At 41.1% G+C, this 19,272-nt stretch overlaps 1 protein-coding gene across 3 annotated transcripts in view; it reads left to right on the top strand.

The window, feature by feature from the left end:
• Window positions 1-19,272, top strand: part of KDM5A (lysine demethylase 5A) — a 49,715-nt gene that overhangs the window by 21,427 nt on the left and 9,016 nt on the right. For 2 of the 3 annotated variants that reach the window (XM_030237994.2, XM_050970217.1), the window contains 14 exons: window positions 365-546; window positions 2,256-2,418; window positions 3,235-3,354; window positions 4,940-5,134; window positions 5,228-5,409; window positions 6,367-6,491; window positions 6,667-6,817; window positions 9,561-9,678; window positions 12,462-12,817; window positions 13,359-13,497; window positions 14,364-14,543; window positions 16,372-16,533; window positions 17,530-18,081; window positions 18,963-19,106. In XM_030237994.2, coding sequence (XP_030093854.2) covers window positions 365-546; window positions 2,256-2,418; window positions 3,235-3,354; window positions 4,940-5,134; window positions 5,228-5,409; window positions 6,367-6,491; window positions 6,667-6,817; window positions 9,561-9,678; window positions 12,462-12,817; window positions 13,359-13,497; window positions 14,364-14,543; window positions 16,372-16,533; window positions 17,530-18,081; window positions 18,963-19,106 — 2,769 coding nt within the window. The remainder of the gene's footprint in view (window positions 1-364; window positions 547-2,255; window positions 2,419-3,234; window positions 3,355-4,939; window positions 5,135-5,227; window positions 5,410-6,366; window positions 6,492-6,666; window positions 6,818-9,560; window positions 9,679-12,461; window positions 12,818-13,358; window positions 13,498-14,363; window positions 14,544-16,371; window positions 16,534-17,529; window positions 18,082-18,962; window positions 19,107-19,272) is intronic. The other variant, XM_030237995.2, reaches the window with a different exon arrangement.

Genomic DNA, 19,272 nt, shown 5'->3' with positions numbered 1-19,272 from the left:
GTATTACTGAAGACTTTTACCTTTAGTCCTTCTGCTGGCATTGCTGGTATTTTGTTCCACCAGAAAAGCTTGAAACCTGCAGTCTTGTGATGGGGAAGAGACCAAAACCTAAGTGTATAAGCCTTGATCCAAAGAAGATGGGCTGTGTTGAAATACTAGGACTGTTACTAAAATCTTAGTGTGATTATTTGATGACTAGGGTATTTAAGGAATTATATCTGGGTTTGATGTTTCATTGTTGCAGGAAATATCCCATTATTTACTATAGAAATTGATAGGTTGATGTTTTCATTGGTACTTTCTTTTTCTGGTCTTGGTGTCCTTAATTTTCTTCTGATTTGTTGAAATTTTATTCGTTTGGCAGGATTATGCTCTTTCTGGTTGGAACTTGAACAACATGCCCATTCTGGAGCAGTCAGTCCTTGCTCACATCAATGCAGACATCTCTGGCATGAAAGTGCCCTGGCTGTATGTAGGGATGTGCTTCTCCTCCTTCTGCTGGCATATTGAAGACCACTGGAGCTATTCCATCAACTACCTGCACTGGTATGGGCTGTCCTTTGTGCATCTACCTTACACTGCCTTGTTGGCTTTAGGAAGTTCGTAGTTCTACTTCAGAGTGCCTCTGCACACTGAGGACATTTGTGAATGAAAAGCTGAATGTGCAGAGTGGTCCATGTTCTTAGCTGTGGCTGATTGAAGGTGAATACAAATGCTTTTCAAAGCATTGTAGTGGGTTCAAGGCAAAGCATTCAATTAAGGCAAACCCAGGACAGGCATATTAGTGCTTTTCATTAACTGATGAAATATTCTTGTGTGGCCCACATTCCAGTGTTACCATAAAATTGTGCTTTACAGGATCTTATCTTTTTAAAGAAAGTGTTTTCATTCAGAACTGAGTTAAGAGTTCACTGGTTACCTCCTTTATGATTTAAAGTTGGGATATCTGTGTGCTAGAAGTGGAGTCTGTTGTCTCATGGCTTCTAGAGGCATCAGAGTTGACTGTTCAGGAGCAGATTCATGTATAAATAGAAATAAATGCTCCTTATAAAGAGAAATCAGGAAGTAATTCTGCCTTTTGTAACAGTCCTGGAACTGTTGTGCTGTTCAACTTTTGTGTCTTAATAGAAGACTCGTGACAGATGAACTTTGGGAATTGTAGTGTTCCCAGTTCATCAGACATTGTCACAGTGAGTGGAGCAGGGGGAAGATGGGGAGGGAGCTGTGGGAAGCTTTCACAAGGTTGCAGGACATCTGGGAGAGATGAGCTGATGGCCTTCAAACCATCAGCTCAGAAAAGCTGCACATCTTTGAAGAAGCACTTTTGCTAGCCAGCTCTGATCAGCACGCTCGGGAAGGACATTACTGTTGCTCACGGTCTGTTGAGCGGCTCCGTGTGTCGGTCTGGCAGGGTCCGTGTGTCTGTCCGTCCGTCCGTGCCTGCTGCAGGAGCGGGCAATGCCGGCTGCTGCCAGCAGGGGGCACCGCAGCCCGCCGGGAATGCTGCTCCCGCCTCTGGGATAATACACATCTATAGGGCTGTGTAAGCAGATTCCTCCTTGTACTTGCTAAAATCGAGTAAAGCAGATTTTAAAAAGAAATCTCAGCACTGTAGTTGCTAGGGGTGGCAGTTAGTTTTGGTTAAGAAAGGACTGGAATAGTGCTTGTTTGATTGTTTGGTTAGTTTTGGTCCTGTTCATCTTTTTGTTCCCTCGTGCTTTAATAATCCAGGTTATTTGGCATTTTTCATCTTAATGGTCCAGTGGATCCCAGGTTTTAGTAATTAGTTAGGATTTAGAGAGTTTGCATGTATTTTGCTCCACTGGCTGTTCTGTTGGTTTTAGGAATATGACTTCAAGCTTAATTGAATGGAGGAGTATCATGATCTTTCTTAGATTGTAGGTGTGACAGTCAAGGTTTTGTTTGTTAAACCTAATTTCCTCTTCCTGAAGGAAAATAATTGCCCATTTTACCCCTTTGGGGAGCATGGTAAGTGACAGTTATCTTCCGTGTTAACCTTGTCAAGGCAAATCCACTGCCACCTATGTTGAGAATTGTGTTGGAGTGTAACTGATTTTTCAGAATTAAGTCATACATCCTCAAGAAGATGCTTGTTGATTAAAGACATTTTTTTTAATCTAGGTGTAAAATGGCTGATGGGGACAGTGCTGCTGGCTGTGAGGTGTGCTTTCCAGCTGGGTGGCACCATCAAGTCCCTCCCACTTGTGTTCATTCCTGTGCTTGTGTTTTGGCAGGGGAGAGCCCAAGACATGGTATGGTGTGCCCTCTCATGCAGCAGAGCAGCTGGAAGATGTGATGAAGGAATTGGCTCCTGAGCTGTTTGAATCCCAGCCTGATCTCCTGCATCAGCTGGTCACTATTATGAACCCCAATGTGCTGATGGAACATGGTGTACCAGTGAGTAGCACACAAGCATTTTTTACATAAGTACTTCTATGGGTTCTCTTTTTTTCATTCTCTGCCAGATTTGTGTAACAATGGTTTGGCATAACTGAAGAATTTTTATGGTAGGCATTTGCATATTCATTACTTATAGGGTGTTTTTTAAAGCTTTATTCTGGACTCTTCCCTGGACTAACCAGGAAATTTAAATTTTCTTGTAACAGAAGTGAGTGTGCCAAGCTTCCTACATAAAATACTTTCCAGAACAAGCATGTGCTGTGTATTACAGTTAATTTTTACTAAAAAAATCCCCTCCCTTGTGTAACAGCAAGTTTGTTTGAAATGCCTTTGAAAGCTTTTGACAGTAAAATACTTGTCTTATGTTCAGTAGAAATCTCAGCATTACAAAATGCTTTTCTGACCAAACATAATTGACTGCAGACCTCTAAGCAGCAGTCACTATCATTTGCTTTTGTCTTAGGATAAATTGCTTCCCTGGCAAATACCCCAAAAAAGCAAACCATAAACTTTTTTCCAGAAGCTTTTGCACTTTGTGCTACAATGGATTAAATGATGATAGGGAAACATCCCTTTTGGGATTCATAAAAAGAGTTTTCAACTGTTGCTTATATATTCAGCTCTTTTTGAAAAAAGGCTGTAAAGTGATTATTCATGTTCAGAAGGCAAAAACAATCCTTACCACCACTGGGATAGCTGTTGCCTCTGGTGATCTATGGGTACAGAAAGTGGTGTTCAAACATCTTGTACTTTTGTGTCTTAAGCTGTTGCATGTTACATATTTTTCTCTTTCCTTTTTCCTCCCTTTTTTAGGTTTTCAGGACGAATCAGTGTGCTGGCGAGTTTGTTGTGACCTTTCCTCGTGCCTATCACTCTGGATTTAACCAGGGATATAACTTTGCTGAAGCTGTGAACTTCTGCACTGCTGACTGGGTCTGTTCTTTTGTATATATTAGCTATGTGATTTTTGCAAGTGGTGTGTTAGTACCTTAACTACCTGAACACTCTCTTCAGTTAAGTCGTGTGTTTTATGTTTATAGTTCTTGGGACAGCAGTTAGAAAAGGAGGGAAGTTTCATTATTTAAACTAATTCTAATTTTAGGCCACTTCAGACTGAAACTTTGGGCACATGTTCTTCCTTTTTAATTACTGGTTAACCAACAAGTGGCATCTCACAGTACCTTTAGCTAGTATTTCTGTGATGCCACTTCCTGAATTTGATACAGGTCTGGGTCCTGTCTTGAAATACTGTTGTCATTTGAATGTTGGAGATAGGCTATAACAGTCTTTGTTCCTCCTTTGTGCCAGCTCATTGTGCCTTTTAATCACATTAGTGCTGTTCTGATAGCTTTGCCACATCAGTGCATAGCTCATGTGGATTGTTCAGGAAATTGTCAAAGGAGTGTTCTGTTACTATCCAGGGTTTACACTTGGAAGTTAGGATCTCATCTCTAGTTTATCTATCTCTAGCTTTGTTTTTTAAACTGCAAATGGAAATTGTAGCCCTTTTTTAGGGTCTTTTATTCTTTTATCAGAAAAATTGTCTACAAGACTGGCAGTGTGTCAGCGCTCTTTTCTTTCCTGCAGCACTCAGGATGGAATATGAATGTAGCCTCTGTGAAAAACTGCCTAACTTGCACCAGCCATGTGGAATTTCCTTTGCTTCTGTAAAATGTAGCCAGAAATATGTGCAGCAAATTGATTTAGCATCTTTTTGCTTTAAAAGGCACAAAATGAGTGATTACAGTTTTGGTTAACTGTAGGAATCTTAAGGTTAAATGGCTGTATAATATCCAGAGGGGAATCTATTCACCTTAGAGTAGACCAGATGACTTCTCTTTGGTGCCAGTTTCTTGCCACTGGAAGTAAAAAGAGCTCAGGACAACTCTTAAACTTTTGTCTCTACACTAGGTGCATAAGGTGTGAAGATGCCCCTTCCCAGCACTGATACCCTCTTTGTTCTTGTCTGTGACATGATTTAAAGTTGTTAGAATCTTATTGAATACAGGGAAATGATTGGCATCTGACTCCATTGATTCAGAATGCTGAACAATTGCTTTATTAAACTGTATTATATTACATTATACTATATTAAAGAATACTGAAAGGATACTATATTATACTGTACAAAGATACATACTGAAGAAAACCTGTGACAGTTTTCAGACAGCCAGGACCCAATTGGCCAATTAATATAAACAACCATCACCAGAATCCAATTAAGAACTCCCTTCAAGTAGACAATCTTCCTAACACATTCCACATGTGCAATAATAACAGGAGTAGTAAGTAGACATAAGAATTGTTTTCTTTTCTCTCTGTGCCTCTCCAGGAAAAACCTGAGAGGGAGAATTCTCTCTCTCTCTGTTCAGAGAATGTGAATGCCACAGAATCTTCTCTGTCCCATCAAAGACAACTCTTAGTTTGTCCTTTCCTGGTTTTTGACCAAGGAAGGAGAATGGGAGCTGGGAGATGATTTTTTTTGTCCTGAATGATGATGATGATGTGATTTCTGTAGCTCCCCATTGGACGCCAGTGTGTGAGTCACTACCGGAGGCTGGGACGTCACTGTGTGTTCTCCCATGAAGAGCTGATCTTCAAGATGGCTGCAGATCCAGAGTGCCTGGATGTCGGGCTGGCTGCCATGGTCTGCAAGGAGATGACTCTATTGATAGAGGAGGAGACACGCCTGAGGGAGTCTGTTGTACAGATGGTGAGTAATAAGTCCTTGCAGAAGAACTTTCTGCTTCCCTCTCCCCCTGCTTGCATTAGAATTTTTGAGCAAGTGGCTAATTCTTCTTGTCAGGGAGTGTTGATGTCTGAGGAAGAGGTGTTTGAGCTGGTTCCAGATGATGAACGTCAGTGCATAGCTTGCAGAACCACGTGCTTCTTGTCAGCTCTGACGTGTTCCTGCAATCCTGAACGCCTGGTGTGTTTATACCATCCTTCTGACTTGTGTCCCTGTCCCATGCAGAAGAAGTGTCTAAGGTACACAGGACTTTTTTGTCCCTACTTTTCTTCCATGTCTAAAAGTTTGCTGTAGCCCAGTGGCCAAATACATTCGGTCACACTTTTTTTCTCCTTCATTTAAGGAGTATTTTTATCCTCTTTGTTTCTTGGTTCCTAGGTGAACAGGTGTTGTACATGTGTGCTATTTTTGGGGTTCCCTGTTTTAGGGAGGAAAGATCCATCTGACTCTATGTTCTTAGAAGACTAATTATTTTATGATATTATATTGAAGAATACTATACTAAAGAATAGAGAAAGGATACTTACAGAAGGCTTAGGAGACAATAATTAAAAACTTGACTCTCCTCAGAGTCTGACACACCCTGATCTTGATTGGTCATTAAGTCAAAACAATCGAAATGTTGGATAATCAATGTCCAACCACATTCCAAAGCAGCAAAACACAGGAAAAGCAAGTGAGATAATATTGTTTTCCTTTTTCTCTGAGGCTTCTCAGCTTCCCAGGAGAAGAATCTGTAGGAGGATAGAATATAAGAAAATACAGATGTGTAGAAAGTAATCTTACCCCTAAGGAATCACAGCTGGGCCAATTATCAAAGATTAGGAACAGGCCTGACTGTAACAGGCCGCAGGTGTAACCAGTGAGAAGAGTGCTATAAAAGAGTGGGGTGGATGGTTGGGAAGGGAACTGGAGTCAGTTGGCTGCTGTGTGGAAAAGACAGAGTCAGTGCTCTGAGGAGCTGCCCACTGGAAACACCAAGAAGGTGTGAAAGTTTTGGAATAAGGAGACAACAGTATGGAACCCCTGCAATAAGATGACAAGAAGAATACTAGGCAAAGGATTTTTCAGAAAATATGATGGTGACATACATTTCTGATTTTCTGGCCTTGTTGTAGCTGGAAAAACTCAGTATGATCAATATCCTGGCTTTCGTGTGGGCATTAATACTTTGTCTGTTTTTCCCATACCTTCAGGTACCGGTACCCACTAGAAGACCTTCCTTCTTTGTTGTATGGAGTGAAGGTTAGAGCACAGTCTTACGACACTTGGGTCAGTAGAGTTACAGAGGCTCTGTCTGCCAATCTCAACCACAAGAAAGGTCAGACTTCTGTCATTCTTAATAGGATGTCCTGAAACTCCTACACGTGTTCTTTCATTAGCATTGTACATATCAAATTGAACTATGCTGTTGGAACCTTGATTGAAGGTCATTGAAGCCATATAAAATCTCTCTCTTTTTTTGCATACAAATTATTTATGTGCTCTTATTACAGATGTGATTGAGCTGAGAGTGATGTTGGAGGATGCTGAAGACAGGAAATACCCGGAGAATGATCTTTTCCGCAGGCTCCGGGATGCTGTGAAAGAAGCAGAGACCTGTGCTTCAGTAGCACAGCTACTTCTGAGCAAAAAGCAAAAACACAGGTAGGACAGGCAGCTTTTCAGTACTTTCCATCTGCCTCTCTGATACTTCATTGGACTTGGAAGAGTTAAAAACCCCGAGGTCTTACTGTGTGCAAGCTTCTTTCAGTGTTTCCTTTCCTTAGTGCTGTGACTCACTGAGAGGTAGGGAGGGGTGGAGGCAGATACAGTGGCACAAAGGGCCCAAAGGTGGGCTTAGTTGGAATGTTACAAACATTCTGCTTTCAGCTGGCTTATGTACTGAAATGTCACATCCTTTGGAGAAGTTGTGTTTGATTGCTGATGAAGTATTTTGCCAAATGTGTGAGAGAGTTGTAGGGAGAGACAGCTGGAGGTAAAAATGTATTGAAAGTAAGTTTTGACTTTGGGTGTTTGTGACAAAAGGATATGGGGGAGCAAAACCAGTACAGAGAGCAAAACCAGTCCATAGTTGGATCCAATTTGGTACTTTTTGGGGAGGACCATGATGGGCAGTGATGTGTGGCTGAAAAGCAGTGCCTTTCAGTGACTTGGGGCAGTGTAGCTCCCTTGGTTCTCTGTGTTGCCTGCCTTGCCTGTGGCTGCCTCAGCATTACTCTGTCTCCTGGCCCTGCCTCAGCAATCTGCTGGATGTGTTCCTTGCTCTGCTCTCATGAACTTTCAGGAGCATGTTCTTCCTTCTAACCTGTATGTTTTGTGCACTGAATAAAAAGTCCCATAGAAAATAGCTCAGTGAGGTGACTGTAATTCTTGTTGCAGCAGTTGTACAGTAAATTTATGTAGCTTGTAGTTCCTCTGAGGATAAGATTTGGTTTTGTAGTTGGTTGTATTTCTTGCCTATGTGGTTTTTGTGTATTACTTAAGACATTTTGAGAGAGTAAAAAGCAAATACCTTGTTAATTATAATGCCCAACTTTGCTACACAGAACATAATCCATATATCATAATTGCTTGAATCTGAACACTGAAATGTTAGTTGCGCTACAGATCCAAGTGTAACAATCTGTTCAAACTGGAAAACTGTTACACAACAGAGAAGCATTTTTTCTGTACTTGGAGGCTAAAGAAGGCTCTCCTGATTGTTTTTTATTGCTTGTAGAACCTCACTGCCACAGAAGTATTACTCGCTTAGAACTCTGATCCAGGTGAGGGAAACAGCATGGCAGGGGTTGCATTGACCTGTTCTAGTGTAGTAGAATTATTTTGATAGCTGCCAGGTGTTCCTGGTCTGGTGCTGCTTCCTCTTCTTCCTCCTGCTGTATGACAGCCCTCTCTCAACAGTCCTTCAGTTGCTGAGATACTTCTTCTTACATATATAGAGTTATCCAAAGATAAAAGAATTTTATGAGGCCAAAAAAGGACTTGTATATACATTTGAGGGCTGTTGTATGCTAACTAAAAATATTTTACAAAATTGAGGTTTGAGGAAGATCTTGAAACTTCTTTGAACAGTGCTAGGCAGTGTAATTATAAAGGTCACGTTCAGCTGCTGCTGTAACATTTATGTTCATATTTAACACCTGGAGAAAGGATCACATTTACAGAAAGGATAAGGTTATTAAGAAAGCAAATTAAGAACAAGTGTCAAACAGGGCAATTGGGCAGGGGTTAATGCAGCAATAAACTCATGGTCAAATGTAGCAGAAGAAAATCTATGCCTTATCCATCTCTTTTTGAATAAACCTCAAAAATGGATAATGTGTGGCTGTGAAGTTCTGTCCACTATTCTAATCCTAGATCTTTATTTTCTCCTGCAAGTTGAGAGTTTCTACAGGCAGGTATAATTGTACCTTTTTGTGCATCATCTCATGCTGTGGCAGTCTGTGGTTGGACTAAGGCCAGAATGCCAGTGTGACACTGCTGAGTGTCCCCTCCCTCAGTTTTGTCCCTTGGAGCCCTTTACCCTTTTGCCCTCACTCAGGGATTTTGGGGGCACAGCAGGTCTGCTGCAGCCACTGCTCCTCATCACTGTCTGTTGCAGCAAATCAAAGCCTGCAGGATTCTTTATTCCCCTCTGACGTTTAGCTGGTGTGTAATTATATTTGATCATTAATCTAAATTTTACATTTACAATATTATGTAACTCCATAGCATAAAGATAGACTTTCTTTTCTTTACTATTTCTGTAGTATTCAAATGTAGATTCATTACCAGGGACCAGCTCTTCAGTGTTTAAAATCTGCTGTACTTGGGAAGTTGTGCCTGCCAGTGATCTGTACACCAAGTATTTAATTTATGCTGTGTGCCACTTTTAAGTCTCTTTCTCCATTCAGTGAGCTTGTTACACTTGCTTTGAGGGATATTTAATGGAAATGTCTTTGCAGAACCTGTCCCACTGAATATCAGTCCTCTGTTGCAAGGTCATTTTCAGCAGTTCTCTGGCTACAAGAGAGAAAGCACTGGATAATAAGACTTGTGTTCAGGGCTTGATGCTGTTACAGATTTCAGTCTTCTTGTCAGTGCCTGGCACATGAAACAACTTGCTGAGCTGCCTGAAGCAGACTTTATGGGGCTATATTCTTCTATTTGTAACAAACTCAGTTTGAAACTCACCTGGACTATTGTATCTCTGAAGGGCAGGGTGAATGATCCTGAGGGGGCTTAGGGGAATTGTGTTAAATTTTGTTTAAGTTACATTTCTTTTTGAGTGCTTAGGTGATTAAATGCTTTTGGTAACTTCTCAGTAACCCTGTTAGGTAACTTCTGTCACTGAATAGGATCATCATCTTATCTCTCACCTAATATTTAATTATGCCCATTTGTACAGCAGAGTGAGCCAAGACAGTGGAAGGACACGGACCAAGCTGACAATGGAGGAGCTTAAGGCGTTTGTGCAGCAGCTGTTCAGCTTGCCCTGTGTCATCAGCCAGGCCCGACAAGTGAAGGTAAGATTGCATCTGCTCCTCTGATCATGTTGTGCCTTTTACTTTGTTCTGGTTTTGTGGTAGTTAGTTTTTTTAAACAGATAATTTTGCCTGGTGCAGAGGATGAAGAGCTTCTGATGTAAAATATATGTGCACTTTTTCCAGGTGCCTGGTACAGCAGGCATTGTCAGATGTGGTGGTGCAGCTAAACAAAGATAGAAGATCCTGTTCCCCTGTCACTGTCCAGACAGCCCAGTTCTAAATCTCTGAATCAGTGACTCCTATTTCATCATCATTAATGCTCTCTATAGAGCTTAAGTTTCCGCCTAAATCCTACCCTTTATGTGTGTTTTTTTTAGTAGAAATCTTTGAGTGTTACCCTGGTGTGCTTTTTCAGGGCAGCAGGAAAGCAGTGCCACATTGTCAGTTATTCCATAAATACATCTCAGCCTTGTTTTCAAGGCTACAGCCTTCTTAATCTGTATGCATGGCCTGCATTTTTTGCCCTTCATATATATCTTTGCACCTGTCTCTGGATGAATCTAGAATAATAAATAATCCAGATCATACTGATTCCCCTGGCTGCTATTACCATTTATCACTCTGGCACTCTGCATCGTAGCAAGTCTTTTTAGCTGTAGTCTTAATTTGTTTCTCTGTCACTGGTGATGAAATACTAAACAGCATTTCACCTACTAACCAACTTGTAGAAAACTCCTTAAGAAACATCCTTAATCAAGATTTTTTTTGCCTAGAGAAATGCTTCCTGAGATGTATGTTAATCATTTATTAACCTGCATGCTCTGCTTGTACAGTTTACATGTGTTGTATAGTACTGGATAGAGGGCCTGCAATCCTGTACATTACCATAGGTGCACCTGCTGCTATGTAGCCAAACAGTTTAAAAATAAGGTTTTGTTTTTTTTTTTTTTTAGAAGGCCCCTTTTCCATAAGTGTTTGTAAGTGTTTAGGTCCTTCATTCATGAATTTTGTATAAAGTTTTTCATGATAGTTCAGTCTTGATAAGAGAGACTTTATATTGGGTTTTCTTACATAATATTGGCATTTTGTTTCTGAAAACAATTTCCTTCAGGAAGCCATAGGGCTCTATTGTGCAGGTTTGCCAGGCTTGTTGATGCTGTCTCTGTCTTTCAAAGGTGTTCTTTAACCAGTTTGCTGGCATCTAATAAAGTGGAAAGTGCTTTCTCATCCTCATATGATAGGATGGTTTTACTTCACTTCTTTACACACACATTAGTATATAATTACACATACTATTAGTATTAGTAAAAATACTGACTAATATTTATTAATGAAATGTTATCATCATCTATTAGGGAGACATGTAAGATTGTTCTCAGAAGGGCTTTTTTTTTTATGTATTTAAAATTTGCTTCTAATTAAAACATAACTCATAGATGAGAGGGCTGCAGGCATATAATTAACTCCTAACAGTTTTAGCTTATATTTTTGTCTAATGCCTTCTCCCAACTAGTCCATCTCCCCCACCCCTCAGCATTAGGAAGGAAGCTGGCTCTAGTTCAAATACTCTGTCTATGCATGTGCATGCTCTTGAAGCCTCAGCGTAATCACTAGTGAATAAATAAATAATTATAATTTTTCAGATTACAAACTGTAGTCTTTTCATTTCTGAATGAAGTCAGATAATGATCATTTATGCCTAAGCACTCACTAGCTTTTAGCATGGCATTTGAATGCAATTATCCATCATGATGAATAGCAAAATAATTGTCATGTTGGGTGATGAATATTTTCTAACACAAAAGGCATTGTAATTATTAAACTGTAATAATTTACTGTTGCCACTATGAAGCATTCAGGGTATGTTCCCTAAATCAGAATCTTTTTAATGTCGATCTTGTTCTTTCTTATAAATGCCTTCTGATTTTCAGACAGTCATAAAAAGCAGCATCAGCCAAAAAGGCAGTAAGCTAAGAGTTAGGAAATGCAGGGTTTGCTCCTCATTGTGCCATTGGCTTGCTGTCAGAAATTCCTGCCTTGTAAGAGACTTGAGGGTGAATCCATGGAGTATGCTGGTTGAATGTCCTTGAATGAGTCTCCTGCAGAGGTTCTTTCCTGTCTGTTTGCTGTCTTTGATTTTTTTTCATTGCAGTGCCAAAACTTGAGGATGAGGGCAAGTGCAGCAGTGCAGTTGGATTTCAATGAAGTTGTCTCCTTTAATAAGAGGGTTTTGCGTTTTCATTTCTTTCTTTAGTGCAATAAATCCCTGATGCTTATAAGTGGTAGTCCTGCTTTAGGGAATATTACTTTCAGACTTCACCATTGTTATTTTTAGGACCTGTGGTATTCATGTTCTCACACATTTCTGCCTTGTTATTTCTCTTCAGCATGTTATTTTCTGCTTTGTGTTGCTGTCATTACTGTAATGCCCCTGACACTATTGAAATGATGACCTGTTTGCAGAAGTCCCTCTTCTCACCACTATTTTAAAACTAACATTGACTGGGCAATGCTGAATATTCTGTTTTGTTGGGACCTCTTGTCATTTGCAGTTGTACTATTTTAGGTGCAGAGTTTGATGGAACTAATATCCCTAGGGTATGAAACATTAGGCCATCAAATAAGTTTAGAGGGTGTGTTATTTAATTTCTGTCATACTTGGTGGGTTGTGACAGCTAGCTGGCATTGTGTGTAGAAGCTCAGACTGATGATGTGATTGATGATCACATAGAGATTTACAGCTGGCTGATCCCTCAGCTACGTTTTCTTTTGGATTCTGTGGGTGTTTTTCCCTAATTGATTTGTGCTGTATATTATTTCAGAATCTGCTCGATGATGTGGAAGAGTTTCATGAGCGTGCTCAGGAAGCCATGATTGATGAGATCCCAGACTCTTCCAAGCTGCAGGAGTTGATAGACATGGGCTCTGGCCTTTATGTTGAACTTCCTGAACTGCCAAGGTTGAAGCAAGAACTGCAGCAGGCACGGTGGCTGGATGAGGTGAGGTCCACCCTCTTGGATCCCCAGAGAGTCACCCTGGATGTGATGAAGAAGCTGATTGACTCTGGTGTGGGCTTGGCACCACATCATGCTGTAGAAAAAGCCATGGCTGAGCTGCAGGAGCTGCTCACAGTCTCAGAGAGGTGGGAGGAGAAGGCCAAGGTCTGCCTGCAGGCCAGGTGAGTGTTCTTTACAAACTGTTCTTAGAGGCCACACCCTTCTGTGTTTCTCTTCCTCTTTTGAGATGTGAGGTGAAAAGTTGAGCCCTTGAAGCTGTAGTTGCCTTTCTTATTTTGTTGATTTTTTTTTTTTTAACCTTCAGGCAGTTAGATTGTTCTAGAGTTGGATTTGAGATGGAATTGTGGAAGTGCTGATTTCCCCATCCTGTTGCACAGTGGCAGGAGGTTGAGGCTGTGCTTGTTGCTGCTGTCTTTGCTCTTCATCCCTCTCCACAAAGAGCTCTGACTAAGCTACCAACAAGAGACAGCTTTCTTGGTGTTTAGGGTTTGTGATGCTGTGCCATTCTGAGCTTGATTGTGCCAAGCCCGTCAGCTTTCTCACCTCCTGTTATTTGGTAGCCAGTAGCATCCTCCAAGCATAGAGCCATGGTGTCCTACCCTGCAGTGTAGTGGTGAAGTTGCGTCACCAGTCTGTCAGATGTATGGCTGTAGATGACTGGTATTTTGAGAGAAGGCTGGAATTGGGTTTTTCTTACTCTAGACCACGCCAGAGTATGATGGCTTTGGAGGGCATCGTGAATGAGGCCAAGAACATCCCTGCTTACCTGCCCAATGTGCTGGCTCTGAAAGAAGCCCTGCAGCGAGCTAGAGACTGGACAGCCAAAGTGGAGGCCATTCAGGTAGGGCTTACAACAGGAGCTAGAATCTTCTGCTTGCACTCTTTTTTATTTGGATGTGACCTTTATTCCTCACAAAGGTGGCCTGAAGAGAAGCCTTGTTATGGCTCTTTGGCTCTTGAATACGCTCGTCGGCACTCGTGTACTTGTGCATTTGTTTCACCACTAGCTATGCAGTTTCTATTTCCCTTCCTTTTATCTATTTCAGAGCAGATATAAAAGCTAGCAAATTCATTATGCTATGGTATTTGGTTTTGGAACTGTTCAGCATGCTGTCACTGAAAATATTTTGCTGCAGCAGAGGGTGCTCTCAGGTTTTCAGTTTTGGATCTGCCTGTGGAAGTTTTGTTTTTTATGGAAATTTGTTTTTTTTATTTTTTACCTAAAATGTTGCAAGATTAATGGCGATGGTGGCCAGAATTTTCTGAAAGTGATTAATTAGTTCAGTAACCTCCCCTTCTAGTGGTCTACCCACATAACTTGGTCCCAAGTTCTGTGATATTTGTGGGTGCTGATTGCTGAACTGCTTATCCCAATATACCAGGTATTGTTGGGAGTTGAAATGAGAATCCCAATAGATTTCACATCAGCCCCTATACAACTCTTGCTGTTAAACAGACAGCATTTAGACAACTGGAAATGGCATGTTGTCTTACTCACTAAGCCAGCTGGCCATATCAAAATCACTGTTAAAATAAAAGCTGTATGAGAGAATTGTTTAAAATAACAGTAGATTGAAACACTGCCCTCCTTTCCTTTCCTATGGAACTCTGTTTTAGGCAGTGACAAAGTAGCATATGGCTTGAAATTAGGCTGGCAGCTGATATAATGATGGAATTGTTGGCTTAGAAAAATTTGTTTCACCCCAGAATGGGAGCAACTATGCCTACCTGGAGCAGCTGGAGAGCTTGTCTGCCAAGGGCCGCCCCATCCCGGTGCGCCTGGATGCCCTGCCCCAGCTGGAGTCCCAGGTGGCTGCAGCTCGTGCCTGGAGGGAGCGCACAGGAAGGACCTTCCTCAAGAAGAATTCCAGCTACAACCTGCTACAGGTGAGCACCACGTACTTCCCTGTCAGAACACATTTCTCTGTCAGAAATTGGTCATGATGGCCCTCAGTTGGCTGGAGGGAAGAGCTGGTTCACTTACATTGGATTACAGTTCCTTTTCAGAATAGAATATAATTTCAGCTGTTCTTGGGTGAAAAGAAAGAAAAAGGCAGGAAGTCTATTTGGTTAGTCCTGTTTTATGTATAGACAACCTCATCTCTTACTTGTGAAAGAAGAGGGAAAGTAAAGCATTTTTTTTGTCATTGAAGAAATGTAGGCCTCAAATGGACAAAGACCTGTCCCAAATTGATAATATTTTCACTTGCCTCACTTTTCACATGTTAAGAAAATAGATTAGATATTTTATAAACTGTTTAAGAAAAAGTTAGTCAGATACTGTTTATTTCACTTCTGTGAATGTAGTGGCTATCCTTGTTTTAATAAAAATCAATCATGTGTTTGAAGATCTGTCACATCTACTTGACAGACTTCCCTTTTGTAAAGAAAACAGTTCCAGTTCAGCTGCATTCTCAGAGGCTGTATTTTTCATTCTCTTATGTTGTTGTTAATTCTATGAGGCTTGTCTTCACTTTTAGTGATATGTCCAAATCCAGACAGGATCCCCACTCTCTAACTTTCCCTGGTGCTGTGTGAAGTGCAGTAGTTACATTTGTGTCTCAAAGGGGGTACTGATGTTTAATGTTTCCCAACGGGATTTTCCCTATTGCAAGGACATCACGCTCATTTTTGTTCCCTTTGTGATACATTCTAGATACAGCTGTTTCTCTATATTCTTCTGCTTAACTAGTTATTTAATATGTTCTGGTTTTTCATTTTCCTAAATGCAGCAATTTGAGCTTTCCTATATTGAATATGATTTGCTAGATTTCATATTTAAGTATGCATTCCAGCTAGTCATGATGACTTAAAGCTTTATTCTTGTCCTTAAAAGTACTTTTTAGCTTCTCATATTGATATTGAAAGGCTTATAGCATACTTTTAGGAGTTTTTCAGGCACCAAATTGCTGATGTAAATATGAAATAATTTTTAGGACTTGATTTATGGAGGCCCCTTATTATATTTGTGTGGTGCCCCAATGAAGGAAGAAAGGAATGATGAATCTGAATCCATGTTCTCAGAAGGCTAATTTATTATTTTGTGATATTATATTATATTAAAGAATGCTATACTAAACTATACTATACTAAAGAATGCAGAAAAGAATACTTACACATCTAAAAACATAATAAAGAAAACTCATGACTCCTTCCAGAGTCCTGACACAGCTTGGCCCTGATTGGCCATTGAGTCAAAACAATTCACACTAGAAATGAACCAGTCACCTGTTGGTAAACAATCTCCGAACACATTCCACATGTGAGCATGACACAGGAGGAGCAAATGGGATAATATTTGTTTTCCTTTTTCTCTGAGGCTTCTCAGCCTCCCAGGAGAAAAATCCTGGGCAAAGGGATTTTTCAGGAAGTGTGAATGCTTCAGCCCCTGAAGGCAGTGTTGAAGTATGGATGTCTAACTGCATGTTGGTGTGTTGGTATGTGCATGATTTATTCAGTGTAATCTGAATAAATTCTGTAATTAATCAGAAAGCACAGTGGCTTTCAGTTTGACCTGCCATGTCACTGGTTGCTGATCACATTCCAGTTCCATAACTATAAGATACTTCTCTCCTTATCTGTTTATTCTCTTTTTCCTATCATTAGTTGATAGGTATCAAAGGGGTTAGATTGCTGAGTAGTTCTTGTTCCCTGGTGCCACTGTTGTCATTCCTTGATGAGATGTGTCTGACAGGTTGAGTTTCCTTGGTTCCAGGTTCTGAGCCCACGGACTGATATCGGTGTTTATGGGAGCAGTAAGAACAGGCGGAAGAGGGCAAAGGAGTTGATGGACAAGGAAAAGGAAAAAGATCTTGACTTGGAATCCCTGAGTGAACTGGAGGATGGGCTGGAGGAGGCCAGGGATGCTGCAGCTGTGGTAAGGAGCAGTGAAAGGTGGTGTTCCTGCTTTTGTGGACTTAAGTCATCTCTAATCTGTAAAAATTTCAGGGAAGAACTGATAAATGAATTTCACTGAAAAGAGATACGTCATAATCTGGTGATTGACACAAGAATGTAGTTCAGCCTTAATTGCAGTGAAAGTAGAGTTCAGAGTGTAACTGCTGGTATTTAATACCATTGGGTATGTGTAAGACTTAAATGCTCTTGGGTTAGTATCTGTTGCTGCTCATCTAATACTAACATTTATTGAAATCATGTGGAAATAATGAGGTGCAGCTCTGCCTTAACCAGGACCAACACATACTTGGTTAGGTCAATTTTGTTATCACCTGCAAATGCTTGTTGATGGACACTGGGCTGGAGGGAATGTTTTATTTGGTTCCTCTTTTTTGGAGGATACTCATGTTGCTTATCAGTATAATTTGCTGACATCTGGCTGCCCTTCCCTGGTAACAAAGAAAATATATGCAGTCATTAATATGGCTTATACACAATCTATTTTACTGTAGTTTGTTTTGTTATAGTTACCTGAATGGAAACATTAAAGAGCAAGTTGCTTCAGGAGATATATGGTCACTCAGATGCTTCTGAAACAATGCTCAGCTCCATTCTCAGTAACAGTTGAATGGAACAGGTCCTGACTTCTTCTCTAGAGTCAAAACCTGTTCTTGTGGTGGCCTTAGGACAGATTTAATTATTATAAACTTCAGAAACTTTGTAGATATTGAGAAGGTTATCTAAAGCTTACATAGCATCTCTACCAGAAGGACTCTAGGGAGTAATGAGCAACTGAGGAGGAGGAGATATCTGAGATAAAGTTTTAATTAGATCACATCGTTCCTAAATTTTGTGCTAGGTTTGGATTGCTTGATCTGCTTGAGTTGGCTGGTTCTTTTTTTCCCTTGTGTTGTTAATAGAATTAAATCTTTCTTAGCTGTGAAGGTCATGACATGTGTTTTTCCTTGCTGGGCAGGTGGCTGTATTCAAGGAGCGGGAACAGAAGGAAATTGAAGCCATGCATGCTCTCAGGGCAGCCAACTTGGCCAAGATGACCATGGTGGACCGAATCGAAGAAGTCAAGTTCTGTATCTGCCGCAAGACAGCCAGCGGCTTCATGCTGCAGTGTGAGCTGTGCAAGGACTGGTTTCACAGCGGCTGCGTGCCCCTGCCCAAAACCAGCTCTCAGAAGAAGGGCTCCAGCTGGCAGGCCAAGGAGGTGAAGTTCCTGTGTCCCCTGTGCATGCGCTCGCGCCGGCCGCGCCTGGAGACCATCCTGTCGCTGCTGGTGTCCCTGCAGAAGCTGCCGGTGCGGCTGCCCGAGGGGGAGGCCCTGCAGTGCCTGACAGAGCGAGCCATGAGCTGGCAGGACCGAGCTCGGCAGGCCCTGGCCACCGACGAGCTGTCCTCTGCTTTGGCCAAGCTCTCTGTGCTCAGCCAGCGCATGGTGGAGCAGGCGGCTCGTGAGAAAACTGAGAAAATCATCAGCGCTGAGCTGCAGAAGGCAGCAGCTAACCCTGACCTGCAGGTAGGGATGGGAAGGTCTTGCTGTTCCCTCTGCTTGCCCTAGTTTAGTGTGTGAAAATGCCTTGTTTTTCTTGGAGAAGGGTGAGGGGAGTGCAGTGAAAAGCTGAGGACTACGCATGGTAGAACTTCTTACTTAGTTCAGTGCTCTGCAGGTTTTGGCTGGCTTCTATTTTGTACATGGCTGCTCCAGGAACAGGTCTGTTGCACTGTACTCACTGTCAACAACTGCTGAAGTTGCTCAGAATTTAATTATTTCTATACTGTTGACTTTTAAGAGTTGCGTTTTTTGCAGTTTTTGATATGTAGATGTGTTCCAGTTTGTTTAAAAAAAGATACAGATCATTATGCATTGTGTATGTAAGAAACATCAGGTCAGCTGTAACAGCTGGGTACAGGCCTCAAGATGTGTAAAACAATTGCCACTGTGGTGTCCAAATTCAGTTTTCCTCTTTACAGAATCCAAGCTCTCAGTATTTATAACTTCTCATAGATTGTCATTCAAAGGTGTTTCGTGTATTGTTAGTTAATTTCAGCAAGGAATGTAGTCAAAAACTTGTAGTTCCATAGCTGACCTCTTCACCTTGAGAGTGAGGTCAGGTCATGTTGTGGTGAAGAAGCTGTAATTTGTAGCACTGAAGAGCAGTATCTAGATCTTGCCAGTCACTGTTATTAAAAAATAGGTAATCAGAATCTAAGGAAATGCTTTAATTGGATATTTCCCTGTCTTTTTTTTACATCTTGCTGTAACTGGTCTCTTTTGTGATGTTCAGGCAGTTATCCTCAGGCCAAAAGAACCACTGTTTTCTTTGTTAATAACTTCTTAGGTTTTACAGATTTTTCCTGGAGATTTTATAGTTTCATTTCCATATTCCATTTTTTTAGGGACACTTGACAAGTTTTCAGCAGTCAGCCTTTAACAGAGTGATAGGGAGTGTGTCCTCATCCCCACGGCAGACTTTGGATTATGATGATGAAGAGACAGACTCTGATGAAGACATCAGGGAGACATATGGCTATGACATAAAGGTAAGTAATCCAGAGTGGTTTGTTTGCATGGAATAAATACAGAACACCTGTCTTTTATTAATCTATTTTTCCAGAATATTTCTTGTATCTGAAGCTGTCTCTCTATATTCTGCCCTAGTGCCTGTGGCAGAAGAGGAACTTCTTGATTTTTATATGAGTGTCCCCA

The sequence above is a fragment of the Serinus canaria genome, chromosome 1A, assembly GCF_022539315.1.
Source record: "Serinus canaria isolate serCan28SL12 chromosome 1A, serCan2020, whole genome shotgun sequence".
NCBI lineage: Eukaryota > Metazoa > Chordata > Aves > Passeriformes > Fringillidae > Serinus > Serinus canaria.
This window is presented reverse-complemented; position numbering and strand designations above follow the sequence as displayed.